Raw genomic sequence first — 17,888 nt, 5'->3', positions numbered from 1 at the left:
CTATTGTTTCGTCGCCCGCGGCTATTGTTTCGTCGCGCGGCTATTGTTTCATCGTCCGTGGCTATTATTTTGTCGCGCGGCTATTGTTTTGTCGCGCAGCTATTGTTTCATCGACCGCAGCTATTATTTTGTCGCGCGGCTATTGTTTTGTCACCCGCGGCTATTATTTTGTCGCGCGGCTATTGTTTAGTCGCCCGCGGCTATTATTTTGTCGCGCGGCTATTGTTTCGTCGCCCCCGCGGCTATTATTTTGTCACGCAGCTATTGTTTTGTCTCGCGCGGCTATAGTTTCGTCGCCCGCGGCTATTGTTTTGTCACGCGGCTATTGTTTCGTCGCCCGCGGCTATTATTTTTTTGCGCGGCTATTGTTTTGTCTCGCGTGGCTATTGTTTTGTCGCCCACGGCTATTGTTTCGTCGCCCATGGCTGTTGTTTTGTCGCGCGGCTATTGTTTCATCGCCCGTGGCTATTATTTTGTCACGCGGCTATTGTTTCGTCACCCGCGGCTATTATTTTGTCGCGCGGCTATTGTTTCGTCTCGCGCGGCTATTGTTTCGTCGCCCGCGGCTATTGTTTCGTCGCCCGCGGCTATTGTTTCGTCGCGCGGCTATTGTTTCATCGTCCGTGGCTATTATTTTGTCGCGCGGCTATTGTTTTGTCGCGCAGCTATTGTTTCATCGCCCGCAGCTATTATTTTGTCGCGCGGCTATTGTTTTGTCACCCGCGGCTATTATTTTGTCGCGCGGCTATTGTTTAGTCGCCCGCGGCTATTATTTTGTCGCGCGGCTATTGTTTCGTCGCCCCCGCGGCTATTATTTTGTCACGCAGCTATTGTTTTGTCTCGCGCGGCTATAGTTTCGTCGCCCGCGGCTATTGTTTTGTCACGCGGCTATTGTTTCGTCGCCCGCGGCTATTATTTTTTTGCGCGGCTATTGTTTTGTCTCGCGTGGCTATTGTTTTGTCGCCCATGGCTATTGTTTCGTCGCCCATGGCTGTTGTTTTGTCGCGCGGCTATTGTTTCATCGCCCGTGGCTATTATTTTGTCACGCGGCTATTGTTTCGTCACCCGCGGCTATTATTTTGTCGCGCGGCTATTATTTTGTCGCGCGGCTATTGTTTCGTCGCCCCCGCGGCTATTATTTTGTCACGCAGCTATTGTTTTGTCTCGCGCGGCTATTCTTTCGTCGCCCGCGGCTATTGTTTCGTCACCCGCGGCTATTGTTTTGTCGCGCGGCTATTGTTTCGTCGCCCGCGGCTATTATTTTGTCGCGCGGCTATTGTTTCGTCGCGCGGCTATTCTTTTGACGCCCCGCACCAATTCTTTTTTGACGCCGGCGACAATTTTTGGACGTGCAGCGAATTTTTCCGCGGCAAATTTTTTCATCCGTTTCGCAAAACAATCCACCAATGGCGAAACGCGGAAATTCGCCGCGAATCCATGCCTGGCGAAACATTTCGCCCATCACTACTTATATTGTGTATCTGATGATATCCTTGGGGGACCTACAATGGGAGTCGCTTCAGAACATCCTCCCGTTTGTTATTTTTAGGGCTTTATCCTACAATTTCAATCTGAATGTGAGTTTTAGACCGTTGCATTGAAATGTAAGATCCATATCCGAACGTTCGTTGGAAGAAGACTAAAATCTGAAAGTGTATGGCCAGCTTAACAGGGAAAACAAGGCAAGCACATCATCTACGTATCTATCCACGGTTATTGTTATCCAACAGCTGTTCACACGCTACTGCTCGTACTCTTCCCTCACCCATTTGGTCTATTTCCAGTCCGGCCAAAAATGATATAATAACATCACGTCAACTGTTGGGTTAATACATGGTTGTACAATGGCGTGTAGATCCCAGTGACATGGAAGGACCAGATGCAGAGTCCAGCCATTTAATCAGACGGAATCAGCTGTTGTGCCAAGCTGCACCCTCATGTGCCACCTGTTGCCTGATCGCATAGCACAGATCCCTGGCTTGGCCATTTAACTTAGCAGCGTGGCCCAGCTGTGCCTCACATTGAACAATCAGCAGTCGGAGCGAAACCTTCTTCACTTAAGGCTTCTCTTGCCTCTCCCAATGGGTTCTGTAGTGGCCAAGCTCTTGCTACCGACCATCAGCAGCCTGGCATTTCTGCCGACCATCAGCATAGCTGCCAAGAGGAAGTTTCACATGGAAGCGATGGTTTATTTCTTCACCATGTTCTTCATTGCGGTAAGTAAAAGCCATATATTTGTGAAGCTGGGGTACCTAGTGTCTTCATCCCAAACAGTGCTAACGTCCTTTGGGTGGCTCCTTTGGGTGGCTCCTTTGGATGGCTCCTTTGGGTGGCTCCTTTGGATGGCTCCTTTGGGTGGCTCCTTTGGATGGCTCCTTTGGGTGGCTCCTTTGGATGGCTCCTTTGGGTGGCTCCTTTGGGTGGCTCCTTTGGGTGGCTCCTTTGGATGGCTCCTTTGGGTGGCTCCTTTGGATGGCTCCTTTGGGTGGCTCCTTTGGGTGGCTCCTTTGGGTGGCTCCTTTGGATGGCTCCTTTGGGTGGCTCCTTTGGGTGGCTCCTTTGGGTGGCTCCTTTGGGTGGCTCCTTTGGGTGGCTCCTTTGGGTGGCTCCTTTGGATGGCTCCTTTGGGTGGCTCCTTTGGGTGGCTCCTTTGGATGGCTCCTTTGGGTGGCTCCTTTGGGTGGCTCCTTTGAGTGGCTCCTTTGGATATGATTGTGCCTCATTGGCCAGATCTTGCATATCCAGGCACCGCAGAGCTCAGACCAATAGCTGTATTGCTTTATTCTGACAGTAATAATATTGTATCATTCAGAACATTGTTTTAGCAGAGACTCGATGCATGCTTGCTATAGAGACCCCCGTAGGATGTTGTCATTGGCCAATTTAAAAAACGCTTCATTGTCCAACTGGCCAGTAATGTTCCAGTTTACGTCTCCCGAGCCGCCATCTTGCTTCAGCAGCAAATCAATGCTACTGTTAGCCAAATGGGATTTGGCAGCTTCAAATTCTCCTATAAATTAGAATCAGGTTAGAAGTTGAGACAATATTATTTGCAGTCGATTCAGTTCGTCCAAAACGCCGGCAGATGTCGGATGAGTTTGGTGAGAATTGGCCGTGATTATCCATCCGTTTGTAGCCACGGATGCACAGGCAGGGTCCGACCTGTAGGTGCCCCCACCAGCCGTATCCCCTAACCCCCCACCCACAGGGTCCCCTACCCAACGTCCACCCCTGAACGCGCGTAAATTTAACGCGTCAGGGGAGGAACGGCCGACCCTTGCCGACCGTTCCTCCCCTGACGCGTTAAATTTACGCGCGTTCAGGGGTGGACGTTGGGTAGGGGACCCTGTGGGTGGGGGGTTAGGGGATACGGCTGGTGGGGGCACCTACAGGACCCCTGGGGCAGGAGCCCCGTTGGGCCCTGCACCCCCCAGTCCGACCCTGTGCACAGAATCCAGTATTCGGTTTGGAACTTGTCCAAGAATCCACGCTCCTGGCCAATCCGAATCCTTAAGATGACGTGACTTTTTGTCACATAGACACGATGCTCTTTAACCGTTCCGTACATATTAGGATTTCAATTTGGTTGTGTATTCGGTCGAATCTTTTATGAAGGATTTGGGGTTCGGCTCATTCCTAATCTTAAGCATCACCAGCACCATGGGGGGGGGACTTACTAACCTGATGTTTCCACCATTTATCACGTGTCGAAAGTGTGACAAATCCAAAAGCAAAATGTTCATGTAGAAGTCAATGGCAGATGTCCCCTTTCTGGAAGATGTTTCTTTGCTTTGTGGTTCTAGAGGTTTTCTGGGGGGGTTAGATGCTTTCATTTGCACAAGTACATAAAAAAATTCATGTTTTTTTCCGTATTAATAAATCCCTCGGCTTTTGTTCGTTTTAGAGAAAATGAGTTTGTTCGTGATTTTTTGGGTTTCTTGTTTGGTTTAAAAAATATAGGCTTACGTGTTTAAACGGTCTCTTAAAACTCCCCTTTTCACTCAAGCCTATAACCTGAACCCTCAGAAATGAGATTACCCACTGAGCCCCCCTAATCTTCCCTCACTCACTAACCACTGGTTCCCACTGAGCCCCCCTAATCTCCCCTCATACACTCACTAACCACTGGTTCCCACTGAGCCCCCCTAATCTTCCCTCACTCACTAACCACTGGTTCCCACTGAGCCCCCCTAATCTTCCCTCATACACTCACTAACCACTGGTTCCCCCTGAGCCCCCCTAATCTTCCCTCACTCACTAACCACTGGTTCCCCCTGAGCCCCCCTAATCTCCCCTCACTCACTAACCCACTGGTTCCCACTGAGCCCCCCTAATCTCCCCTCACTCACTAACCACTGGTTCCCACTGAGCCCCCCTAATCTTCCCTCACTCACTAACCACTGGTTCCCACTGAGCCCCCCTAATCTTCCCTCATACACTCACTAACCACTGGTTCCCCCTGAGCCCCCCTAATCTTCCCTCACTCACTAACCACTGGTTCCCACTGAGCCCCCCTAATCTTCCCTCACTCACTAACCACTGGTTCCCACTGAGCCCCCCTAATCTCCCCTCACTCACTAACCACTGGTTCCCACTGAGCCCCCCTAATCTCCCCTCACTCACTAACCACTGGTTCCCACTGAGCCCCCCTAATCTCCCCTCATACACTCACTAACCACTGGTTCCCACTGAGCCCCCCTAATCTCCCCTCACTCACTAACCACTGGTTCCCACTGAGCCCCCCTAATCTTCCCTCACTCACTAACCACTGGTTCCCACTGAGCCCCCCTAATCTCCCCTCACTCACTAACCACTGGTTCCCACTGAGCCCCCCTAATCTCCCCTCATACACTCACTAACCACTGGTTCCCACTGAGCCCCCCTAATCTCCCCTCACTCACTAACCACTGGTTCCCACTGAGCCCCCCTAATCTTCCCTCACTCACTAACCACTGGTTCCCACTGAGCCCCCCTAATCTCCCCTCATACACTCACTAACCACTGGTTCCCACTGAGCCCCCCTAATCTCCCCTCACTCACTAACCACTGGTTCCCACTGAGCCCCCCTAATCTCCCCTCACTCACTAACCACTGGTTCCCACTGAGCCCCCCTAATCTCCCCTCACTCACTAACCACTGGTTCCCACTGAGCCCCCTAATCTTCCCTCATACACTCACTAACCACTGGTTCCCACTGAGCCCCCCTAATCTTTCCTCATACACTCACTAACCACTGGTTCCCACTGAGCCCCCCTAATCTTCCCTCACTCACTAACACTGGTTCCCACTGAGCCCCCCTAATCTCCCCTCACTCACTAACCACTGGTTCCCACTGAGCCCCCCTAATCTTCCCTCACTCACTAACCACTGGTTCCCACTGAGCCCCCCTAATCTCCCCTCATACACTCACTAACCACTGGTTCCCACTGAGCCCCCCTAATCTCCCCTCACTCACTAACCACTGGTTCCCACTGAGCCCCCTAATCTCCCCTCACTCACTAACCACTGGTTCCCACTGAGCCCCCCTAATCTCCCCTCACTCACTAACCACTGGTTCCCACTGAGCCCCCCTAATCTTCCCTCACTCACTAACCACTGGTTCCACTGAGCCCCCCTAATCTCCCCTCATACACTCACTAACCACTGGTTCCCACTGAGCCCCCCCTAATCTCCCCTCACTCACTAACCACTGGTTCCCACTGAGCCCCCCTAATCTTTCCTCATACACTCACTAACCACTGGTTCCCACTGAGCCCCCCTAATCTTCCTCACTCACTAACCACTGGTTCCCACTGAGCCCCCCTAATCTCCCCTCACTCACTAACCACTGGTTCCCACTGAGCCCCCCTAATCTTTCCTCATACACTCACTAACCACTGGTTCCCACTGAGCCCCCCTAATCTCCCCTCACTCACTAACCACTGGTTCCCACTGGAGCCCCCCTAATCTCCCCTCACTCACTAACCACTGGTTCCCACTGAGCCCCCCTAATCTCCCCCTCACTCACTAACCACTGGTTCCCACTGAGCCCCCTAATCTCCCCTCATACACTCACTAACCACTGGTTCCCACTGAGCCCCCCTAATCTTTCCTCATACACTCACTAACCACTGGTTCCCACTGAGCCCCCCTAATCTTCCCTCATACACTCACTAACCACTGGTTCCCACTGAGCCCCCCTAATCTCCCCTCACTCACTAACCACTGGTTCCCACTGAGCCCCCCTAATCTCCCCTCATACACTCACTAACCACTGGTTCCCACTGAGCCCCCCTAATCTCCCCTCACTCACTAACCACTGGTTCCCACTGAGCCCCCCTAATCTCCCCTCATACACTCACTAACCACTGGTTCCCACCTCTCACATGAACTCTAACACCACGCTAGTTACCCTGACCTTATGTCTCAGCCGCTCTCCCCTTTAGAATGTAAGCTCTTGGGAGCAGGGCCCTCCCCCTAGTGCCTCCGACCCTCATCCAATGGAACTGTAACCCATTTTTGTGAATGGTTTATATGTACACGTTAACTGTTCTGTCATTTGTTCCCCTCTATTCTGTAAAGCGCTGCGTAAACTGATGGCGCTATATAAATAATAATAATAATAATATGCTTTGTGCTTATAGTTATCCAAACATTCTTTGCAAAGTTATTATTTTATGAAATAAATGCAATGCAGGGTTAGGCAGCATTACGCGGCAGCGGCAGCCATCTTATCCCCAATCAGTCTGGCACCACTAGGAAGGGTTAATGCCAACGGAGGGGAAACCAGCTGTTGCTTTAATCTGATATTGTTATGTAAGCGTGCCTCTGTGTCAGCTGTGGGGTAACAATACACACTGCCGGCCCCCCACCCCTGACATTGCCCCCCACCCCTTCAGGGAATTCCTACAGCGCACAAATGTCCCTTAACTCTTTCATTGCTGGACAGGTTTTCCCAATCTCTTTCTTGTATTTTTCCAGATCTTTCATGCCTGCGAAGGGCCCGGCTTGTCTTTCCTCTGCTTCATGAGATACGACCTGCTTGAGTACTTCAGTATTTATGGCACAGCCCTCTCCATGTGGGTGTCTCTGATAGGTAAGTGATGGCGAGAGGTTGGAAGAAGCCACGTGACTGGATAGATCAGGTGCATAACATTGCGGGGCAGATTAATCAAAATGTCAAAAAACTCACCCATGTTCTATTCATTCCTATGGGATTTTTAGAATTGTATTTATCAAATAGTAACAAAGTAAGTTAGGTTGAAAAAAGACACACGTCCATCACATTCAACCATAATGCCTATATATAACCTGCCTAACTGCCAGTTGATCCAGAGGAAGGCGAAAACCCCATCTAAAGCCTCTCTAATTTGCCCCAGAGGGGAAACAATTTCTTCCTGACTCCGAGATGGCAATCGGACCAGTCCCTGATGCAACTTGTACTGAGAGCTATCTCCCCTACCCCTGTATTCCCTCACTTGTACTGAGAGCTATCCCCCCTACCCCTGTATTCCCTCACTTGTACTGAGAGCTATCTCCCCTACCCCTGTATTCCCTCACTTGTACTGAGAGCTATCTCCCATACCCCTGTATTCCCTCACTTGTACTGAGAGCTATCCCCCCTACCCCTGTATTCCCTCACTTGTACTGAGAGCTATCCCCCTACCCCTGTATTCCTCACTTGTACTGAGAGCTATCCCCCTACCCCTGTATTCCCTCACTTGTACTGAGAGCTATCTCCTCTACCCCTGTATTCCCTCACTTGTACTGAGAGCTATCCCCCCTACCCCTGTATTCCCTCACTTGTACTGAGAGCTATCCCCCCTACCCCTGTATTCCCTCACTTGTACTGAGAGCTATCCCCCCTACCCCTGTATTCCCTCACTTGTACTGAGAGCTATCCCCCCTACCCCTGTATTCCCTCACTTGTACTGAGAGCTATCTCCCCTACCCTGTATTCCCTCACTTGTACTGAGAGCTATCCCCCCTACCCCTGTATTCCCTCACTTGTACTGAGAGCTATCCCCCCTACCCCTGTATTCCCTCACTTGTACTGAGAGCTATCTTCCCCTACCCCTGTATTCCCTCACTTGTACTGAGAGCTATCCCCCCTACCCCTGTATTCCCTCACTTGTACTGAGAGCTATCCCCTACCCCTGTATTCCCTCACTTGTACTGAGAGCTATCCCCCTACCCCTGTATTCCCTCACTTGTACTGGAGAGCTATCCCCCCTACCCCTGTATTCCCTCACTTGTACTGAGAGCTTATCCCCCCTACCCCTGTATTCCCTCACTTGTACTGAGAGCTATCTCCCCTACCCCTGTATTCCCTCACTTGTACTGAGAGCTATCCCCCCTACCCCTGTATTCCCTCACTTGTACTGAGAGCTATCCCCCCACCCCTGTATTCCCTCACTTGTACTGAGAGCTATCTCCCCTACCCCTGTATTCCCTCACTTGTACTGAGAGCTATCCCCCCTACCCCTGTATTCCCTCACTTGTACTGAGAGCTAATCTCCCCTACCCCTGTATTCCCTCACTTGTACTGAGAGCTATCTCCCCTACCCCTGTATTCCCTCACTTGTACTGAGAGCTATCCCCCCTACCCCTGTATTCCCCTCACTTGTACTGAGAGCTATTCTCCCATACCCCTGTATTCCCTCACTTGTACTGAGAGCTATCCCCCCTACCCCTGTATTCCCTCACTTGTACTGAGAGCTATCCCCCCTACCCCTGTATTCCCTCACTTGTACTGAGAGCTATCCCCCCTACCCCTGTATTCCCTCACTTGTACTGGAGAGCTATCCCCCCTACCCCTGTATTCCCTCACTTGTACTGAGAGCTATCTCCCCTACCCCTGTATTCCCTCACTTGTACTGAGAGCTATCCCCCTACCCCTGTATTCCCTCACTTGTACTGAGAGCTATCCCCCTACCCCTGTTTCCCTCACTTGTACTGAGAGCTATCCCCCCTACCCCTGTATTCCCTCACTTGTACTGAGAGCTATCTCCCATACCCCTGTATTCCCTCACTTGTACTGAGAGCTATCTTCCCCTACCCCTGTATTCCCTCACTTGTACTGAGAGCTATCTCCCCTACCCCTGTATTCCCTCACTTGTACTGAGAGCTATCCCCCCTACCCCTGTATTCCCTCACTTGTACTGAGAGCTATCCCCCCACCCCTGTATTCCCTCACTTGTACTGAGAGCTATCTCCCCTACCCCTGTATTCCCTCACTTGTACTGAGAGCTATCTCCCATACCCCTGTATTCCCTCACTTGTACTGAGAGCTATCTCCCCTACCCCTGTATTCCCTCACTTGTACTGAGAGCTATCCCCCCCACCCCTGTATTCCCTCACTTGTTACTGAGAGCTATCCCCCTACCCCTGTATTCCCTCACTTGTACTGAGAAGCTATCCCCCCTACCCCTGTATTCCCTCACTTGTACTGAGAGCTATCCCCCCCACCCCTGTATTCCCTCACTTGTACTGAGAGCTATCCCCCTACCCCTGTATTCCCTCACTTGTACTGCTATCCCCCTACCCCTGTATTCCCTCACTTGTACTGAGAGCTATCTCCCCTACCCCTGTATTCCCTCACTTGGTACTGAGAGCTATCCCACCTACCCCTGTATTCCCTCACTTGTACTGAGAGCTATCTCCCCTACCCCTGTATTCCCTCACTTGTACTGAGAGCTATCCCCCCTACCCTGTATTCCCTCACTTGTACTGAGAGCTATCCCCCCTACCCCTGTATTCCCTCACTTTTACTAAGAGCTATCTCCCCTACCCCTGTATTCCCTCACTTGTACTGAGAGCTATCTCCCCTACCCCTGTATTCCCTCACTTGTCATGAGAGCTATCTCCCCTTACCCCTGTATTCCCTCACTTGTACTGAGAGCTATCCCCCCTACCCCTGTATTCCTCACTTGTACTGAGGCTATCCCCCTACCCCTGTATTCCCTCACTTGTACTGAGAGCTATCCCCCCCTACCCCTGTATTCCCTCACTTGTACTGAGAGCTATCCCCCCTACCCCTGTATTCCCTCACTTGTACTGAGAGCTATCCCCCCTACCCCTGTATTCCCTACTTGTACTGGAGAGCTATCTCCCCTACCCCTGTATTGCCCTCACTTGTACTGAGAGCTATCCCCCCTACCCCTGTATTCCCTCACTTGTACTGAGAGCTATCTCCATACCCCTGTATTCCCTCACTTGTACTGAGAGCTATCCCCCTACCCCTGTATCCCTCACTTGTACTGAGAGCTATCCCCCTACCCCTGTATTCCCTCACTTGTACTGAGAGCTATCTCCCCTACCCCTGTATTCCCTCACTTGTACTGAGAGCTATCCCCCTACCCCTGTATTCCCTCACTTGTACTGAGAGCTATCTCCCCTACCCCTGTATTCCCTCACTTGTACTGAGAGCTATCCCCCTACCCCTGTATTCCCTCACTTGTACTGAGAGCTATCCCCCCTACCCCTGTATTCCTCACTTGTTACTGAGAGCTATCCCCCCTACCCCTGTATTCCCCTCACTTGTACTGAGAGCTATCCCCCCTACCCCTGTATTCCCTCACTTGTACTGAGAGCTATCTCCCATACCCCTGTATTCCCCTCCACTTGTACTGAGAGCTATCCCCCTACCCCTGTATTCCCTCACTTGTACTGAGAGCTATCTCCCCTACCCCTGTATTCCCTCACTTGTACTGAGAGCTATCCCCCCTACCCCTGTTATTCCCTCACTTGTACTGAGAGCTATCTCCCCCTACCCCTGTATTCCCTCACTTGTACTGAGAGCTATCCCCCCTACCCCTGTATTCCCCTCACTTGTACTGAGAGCTATCCCCCTACCCCTGTATTCCCTCACTTGTACTGAGAGCTATCTCCCCTACCCCTGTATTCCCTCACTTGTACTGAGAGCTATCTCCCCCTACCCCTGTATTCCCTCACTTGTACTGAGAGCTATCTCCCCTACCCCTGTATTCCCTCACTTGTACTGAGAGCTATCCCCCCTACCCCTGTATTCCCTCACTTGTACTGAGAGCTATCTCCCCTACCCCTGTATCCTCACTGTACTGAGAGCTATTCCCCTACCCCTGTATCCTCACTTGTACTGAGAGCTATCTCCCCCTACCCCTGTATTCCCTCACTTCTACTGAGAGCTATCTCCCCTACCCCTGTATTCCCTCACTTGTACTGAGAGCTATCCCCCCTACCCCTGTATTCCCTCACTTGTACTGAGAGCTATCCCCCCTACCCTGTAATTCCCTCACTTGTACTGAGAGCTATCCCCCTACCCCTGTATTCCCTCACTTGTACTGAGAGCTATCTCCCCCTACCCCCTGTATTCCCTCACTTGTACTGAGAGCTATCCCCCCTACCCCTGTATTCCCTCACTTGTACTGAGAGTCTATCCCCCATAACCCTGTATTCCCTCACTTGTACTGAGAGCTATCTCCCCTACCCCTGTATTCCCTCACTTGTACTGAGAGCTATCTCCCATACCCTGTATTCCCTCACTTGTACTGAGAGCTATCCCCCCTACCCCTGTATTCCCTCACTTGTACTGAGAGCTATCTCCCTACCCCTGTATTCCTCACTTGTACTGAGAGCTATCCCCCTACCCCTGTATTCCCTCACTTGTACTGAGAGCTATCTCCCCTACCCCTGTATTCCCTCACTTGTACTGAGAGCTATCTCCCCTACCCCTGTATTCCCTCACTTGTACTGAGAGCTATCTCCCATACCCCTGTATTCCCTCACTTGTACTGAGAGCTATCCCCCTACCCTGTTATTCCCTCACTTGTACTGCTATCCCCCCTACCCCTGTATTCCCTCACTTGTACTGAGAGCTATCTCCCCTACCCCTGTATTCCCTCACTTGTACTGAGAGCTATCTCCCTACCCCTGTATTCCCTCACTTGTACTGAGAGCTATCCCCCCTACCCCTGTATTCCTCACTTGTACTGAGAGCTATCTCCCCTACCCCTGTATTCCCTCACTTGTACTGAGAGCTATCTCCCCTACCCCTGTATTCCCTCACTTGTACTGCTATCCCCCTACCCCTGTATTCCCTCACTTGTACTGAGAGCTATCCCCCATACCCCTGTATTCCCTCACTTGTACTGAGAGCTATCTCCCCTACCCCTGTATTCCCTCACTTGTACTGCTATCCCCCCTACCCCTGTATTCCCTCACTTGTACTGAGAGCTATCTCCCCTACCCCTGTATTCCCTCACTTGTACTGAGAGCTATCCCACCTACCCCTGTATTCCCTCACTTGTACTGAGAGCTATCTCCCCTACCCCTGTATTCCCTCACTTGTACTGAGAGCTATCCCCCCTACCCCTGTATTCCCTCACTTGTACTGAGAGCTATCCCCCCTACCCCTGTATTCCCTCACTTTTACTAAGAGCTATCTCCCCTACCCTGGTATTCCCTCACTTGTACTGAGAGCTATCTCCCCTACCCCTGTATTCCCTCACTTGTACTGAGAGCTATCTCCCCTACCCCTGTATTCCCTCACTTGTACTGAGAGCTATCCCCCCTACCCCTGTATTCCCTCACTTGTACTGAGAGCTATCCCCCTACCCCTGTATTCCCTCACCTGTACTGAGAGCTATCCCCCTACCCCTGTATTCCCTCACTTGTACTGAGAGCTATCTCCCATACCCCTGTATTCCCTCACTTGTACTGAGAGCTATCCCCCCTACCCCTGTATTCCCTCACTTTTACTGAGAGCTATCCCCCCTACCCCTGTATTCCCTCACTTGTACTGAGAGCTATCCCCCTACCCCCTGTATTCCCTCACTTGTACTGAGAGCTATCTCCCCTACCCCTGTATTCCCTCACTTGTACTGAGAGCTATCCCCCCTACCCCTGTATTCCCTCACTTGTACTGAGAGCTATCCCCCTACCCCTGTATTCCCTCACTTGTACTGAGAGCTATCCCCCTACCCCTGTATTCCCCTCACTTGTACTGAGAGCTATCCCCCCTACCCTGTATTCCCTCACTTGTACTGAGAGCTATCTCCCATACCCTGTATTCCCTCACTTGTACTGAGAGCTATCCCCCCTACCCCTGTATTCCCTCACTTGTACTGAGAGCTATCTCCCCTACCCCTGTATTCCCTCACTTGTACTGAGAGCTATCCCCCCTACCCCTGTATTCCCTCACTTGTACTGAGAGCTATCCCCCCTACCCCTGTATTCCCTCACTTGTACTGAGAGCTATCCCCCCTACCCCTGTATTCCCTCACTTGTACTGAGAGCTATCTCCCCTACCCCTGTATTCCCTCACTTGTACTGAGAGCTATCCCCCTACCCCTGTATTCCCTCACTTGTACTGAGAGCTATCCCCCCTACCCCTGTATTCCCTCACTTGTACTGAGAGCTATCTCCCTACCCCTGTATTCCCTCACTTGTACTGAGAGCTATCTCCCTACCCCTGTATTCCCTCACTTGTACTGAGAGCTATCTCCCCTACCCCTGTATTCCCTCACTTGTACTGAGAGCTATCTCCCCTACCCCTGTATTCCCTCACTTGTACTGAGAGCTATCTCCCTACCCCCTGTATTTCCCCTCACTTGTACTGAGAGCTATCTCCCCTACCCCTGTATTCCCTCACTTGTACTGAGAGCTATCCCCCTACCCTGTATTCCCTCACTTGTACTGAGAGTTATCTCCCCATACCCCTGTATTCCCTCACTTGTACTGAGAGCTATCTCCCCTACCCCTGTATTCCCTCACTTGTACTGAGAGCTATCTCCCCTACCCCTGTATTCCCTCACTTGTACTGAGAGCTATCTCCCCTACCCCTGTATTCCCTCACTTGTACTGAGAGCTATCTCCCCTACCCCTGTATTCCCTCACTTGTACTAAGAGCTATCTCCCTACCCCTGTATTCCCTCACTTGTACTGAGAGCTATCCCCCCTACCCCTGTATTCCCTCACTTGTACTGAGAGCTATCTCCCCATACCCCTGTATTCCCTCACTTGTACTGAGAGCTATCCCCCCTACCCCTGTATTCCCTCACTTGTACTGAGAGCTATCTCCCCTACCCCTGTATTCCCTCACTTGTACTGAGAGCTATCTCCCCTACCCCTGTATTCCCTCACTTGTACTGAGAGCTATCCCCCTACCCCTGTATTCCCTCACTTGTACTGAGAGCTATCTCCCCCTAACCCCTGTATTCCCTCACTTGTACTGAGAGCTATCTCCCCTACCCCTGTATTCCCTCACTTGTACTAAGAGCTATCTCCCTACCCTGTATTCCCTCACTTGTACTGAGAGCTATCCCCCCTACCCCTGTATTCCCTCACTTGTACTGAGAGCTATCCCCCCTACCCCTGTATTCCCTCACTTGTACTGAGAGCTATCCCCCCTACCACCTGTATTCCCTCACTTGTACTGAGAGCTATCTCCCTACCCCTGTATTCCCTCACTTGTACTGAGAGCTATCTCCCCATAAACCCTGTATTTCCTCACTTGTACTGAGAGCTATCTCCCCTACCCCTGTATTCCCTCACTTGTACTGAGAGCTATCCCCCTACCCCTGTATTCCCTTACTTGTACTGAGAGCTATCTCCCCTACCCCTGTATTCCCTCACTTGTACTAGAGCTATCTCCCCTACCCCTGTATTCCCTCACTTGTACTGAGAGCTATCTCCCCTACCCTGTATTCCCTCACTTGTACTGAGAGCTATCTCCCCTACCCCTGTATTCCCTCACTTGTACTGAGAGCTATCTCCCTACCCCTGTATTCCCTCACTTGTACTGAGAGCTATCCCCCTACCCCTGTATTCCCTCACTTGTACTGAGAGCTATCTCCCTACCCCTGTATTCCCTCACTTGTACTGAGAGCTATCCCCCCTACCCCTGTATTCCCTCACTTGTACTGAGAGCTATCTCCCTACCCCTGTATCCCTCACTTGTACTGAGAGCTATCTCCCCTACCCTGTATTCCCTCACTTGTACTGAGAGCTATCTCCCCTACCCCTGTATTCCCTCACTTGTACTGAGAGCTATCCCCCCTACCCCTGTATTCCCTCACTTGTACTGAGAGCTATCTCCCTACCCCTGTATTCCCTCACTTGTACTGAGAGCTATCTCCCCTACCCCTGTATTCCCTCACTTGTACTGAGAGCTATCTCCCATACCCCTGTATTCCCTCACTTGTACTGAGAGCTATCCCCCTACCCCTGTATTCCCTCACTTGTACTGAGAGCTATCTCCCTACCCCTGTATTCCCTCACTTGTACTGAGAGCTATCCCCTCCCCTTACCCCCTGGTATTCCCTCACTTGTACTGAGGAGCTATCCCCCCTTACCCCTGTATTCCCTCACTTGTACTGAGAGCTATCTCCCCTACCCCTGTATTCCCTCACTTGTACTGAGAGCTATCCCCCTACCCCTGTATTCCCTCACTTGTACTTAGAGCTATCTCCCCTACCCCTGTATTCCCTCACTTGTACTGAGAGCTATCTCCCCCCTACGCCCTGTATTCCCTCACTGTACTGAGAGCTATCTCCCCTACCCCTGTATTCCCTCACTTGTACTGAGAGCTATCTCCCATACCCCTGTATTCCCTCACTTGTACTGAGAGCTATCTCCCTACCCCTGTATTCCCTCACTTGTACTGAGAGCTATCTCCCCTACCCTGTATTCCCTCACTTGTACTGAGAGCTATCCCCCCTACCCCTGTATTCCCTCACTTGTACTGAGAGCTATCCCCCATACCCCTGTATTCCCTCACTTGTACTGAGAGCTATCCCCTACCCCTGTATTCCCTCACTTGTACTGAGAGCTATCTCCCCTACCCCTGTATTCCCTCACTTGTACTGAGAGCTATCTCCCCTACCCCTGTATTCCCTCACTTGTACTGAGAGCTATCCCCCCTACCCCTGTATTCCCTCACTTGTACTGAGAGCTATCCCCCTACCCCTGTATTCCTCACTTGTACTGAGAGCTATCTCCCCTACCCCTGTATTCCCTCACTTGTACTGAGAGCTATCTCCCCTACCCCTGTATTCCCTCACTTGTACTGAGAGCTATCCCCCTACCCCTGTATTCCCTCACTTGTACTGAGAGCTATCCCCCTACCCCTGTATTCCCTCACTTGTACTGAGAGCTATCCCCCTACCCCTGTATTCCCTCACTTGTACTGAGAGCTATCCCCCCTACCCCTGTATTCCCTCACTTGTACTGAGAGCTATCTCCCCTACCCCCTGTATTCCCTCACTTGTACTGAGAGCTATCCCCCCTACCCCTGTATTCCCTCACTTGTACTGAGAGCTATCTCCCCTACCCCTGTATTCCCTCACTTGTACTGAGAGCTATCTCCCTACCCCTGTATTCCCTCACTTGTACTGAGAGCTATCTCCCCTACCCCTGTATTCCCTCACTTGTACTGAGAGCTATCTCCCCTACCCCTGTATTCCCTCACTTGTACTGAGAGCTATCCCCCCTACCCCTGTATTCCTCACTTGTACTGAGAGCTATCTCCCTACCCCTGTATTCCCTCACTTGTACTGAGAGCTATCCCCCTCCCCTGTATTCCCTCACTTGTACTGAGAGCTATCTCCCCTACCCCTGTATTCCCTCACTTGTACTGAGAGCTATCCCCCCTAACCCCTGTATTCCTCACTTGTACTGAGAGCTATCTCCCATACCCCTGTATTCCCTCACTTGTACTGAGAGCTATCCCCCTACCCCTGTATTCCCTCACTTGTACTGAGAGCTATCCCCCCTACCCCTGTATTCCCTCACTTGTACTGAGAGCTATCTCCCCTACCCCTGTATTCCCTCACTTGTACTGAGAGCTATCCCCCTACCCCTGTATTCCCTCACTTGTACTGAGAGCTATCTCCCCTACCCCTGTATTCCCTCACTTGTACTGAGAGCTATCCCCCTACCCCTGTATTCCTCACTGTACTGAGAGCTATCTCCCATACCCCTGTATTCCCTCACTTGTACTGAGAGCTATCCCCCTACCCCTGTATTCCCTCACTTGTACTGAGAGCTATCCCCCTACCCCTGTATTCCCTCACTTGTACTGAGAGCTATCTCCCATACCCCTGTATTCCCTCACTTGTACTGAGAGCTATCCCCCTACCCCTGTATTCCCTCACTTGTACTGAGAGCTATCTCCCTACCCCTGTATTCCCTCACTTGTACTGAGAGCTATCCCCCTACCCCTGTATTCCCTCACTTGTACTGAGAGCTATCTCCCCTACCCCTGTATTCCCTCACTTGTACTGAGAGCTATCTCCCTACCCCTGTATTCCCTCACTTGTACTGAGAGCTATCTCCCTACCCCTGTATTCCCTCACTTGTACTGAGAGCTATCTCCCATACCCCTGTATTCCCTCACTTGTACTGAGAGGCTATCTCCCCTACCCCTGTATTCCCTCACTTGTACTGAGAGCTATCCCCCTACCCTGTATTCCCTCACTTGTACTGAGAGCTATCCTCCCCTACCCCTGTATTCCTCACTTGTACTGAGAGCTATCCTCCCCTACCCCTGTATTCCTCACTTGTACTGAGAGCTATCTCCCTACCCCTGTATTCCCTCACTTGTACTGAGAGCTATCTCCCCTACCCCTGTATTCCCTCACTTGTACTGAGAGCTATCTCCCCTACCCCTGTATTCCCTCACTTGTACTGAGAGCTATCTCCTACCCTGTATTCCCTCACTTGTACTGAGAGCTATCCCCCCTACCCTGTATTCCCTCACTTGTACTGAGAGCTATCCCCACCCTGTATTCCCTCACTTGTACTGAGAGCTATCCCCCCTACCCCTGGTATTATATTTCCCTCACTTTGTTACTGAGAGCTATCCCCCTACCCTGTATTCCCTCACTTGTACTGAGAGCTATTCCCCTACCCCTGTATTCCCTCACTTGTAC

At 51.4% G+C, this 17,888-nt stretch overlaps 1 protein-coding gene across 1 annotated transcript in view; it reads left to right on the top strand.

The window, feature by feature from the left end:
* The first annotated feature begins 1,865 nt into the window (after positions 1–1,865).
* Positions 1,866–17,888, top strand: part of mymk (myomaker, myoblast fusion factor) — a 26,219-nt gene continuing 10,196 nt past the window's right edge. The window contains exons 1-2 of the mRNA XM_031891568.1: positions 1,866–2,216; positions 6,961–7,075. Coding sequence (XP_031747428.1) covers positions 2,082–2,216; positions 6,961–7,075 — 250 coding nt within the window. The 5' untranslated portion in view covers positions 1,866–2,081. The remainder of the gene's footprint in view (positions 2,217–6,960; positions 7,076–17,888) is intronic.

This window comes from Xenopus tropicalis, chromosome 8, assembly GCF_000004195.4.
Source record: "Xenopus tropicalis strain Nigerian chromosome 8, UCB_Xtro_10.0, whole genome shotgun sequence".
In the NCBI taxonomy this organism is placed as follows: Eukaryota; Metazoa; Chordata; class Amphibia; order Anura; family Pipidae; genus Xenopus; species Xenopus tropicalis.
The sequence above is the reverse complement of the archived record's forward strand: the minus strand, read 5'-3'. Positions and strand labels throughout refer to the sequence as shown.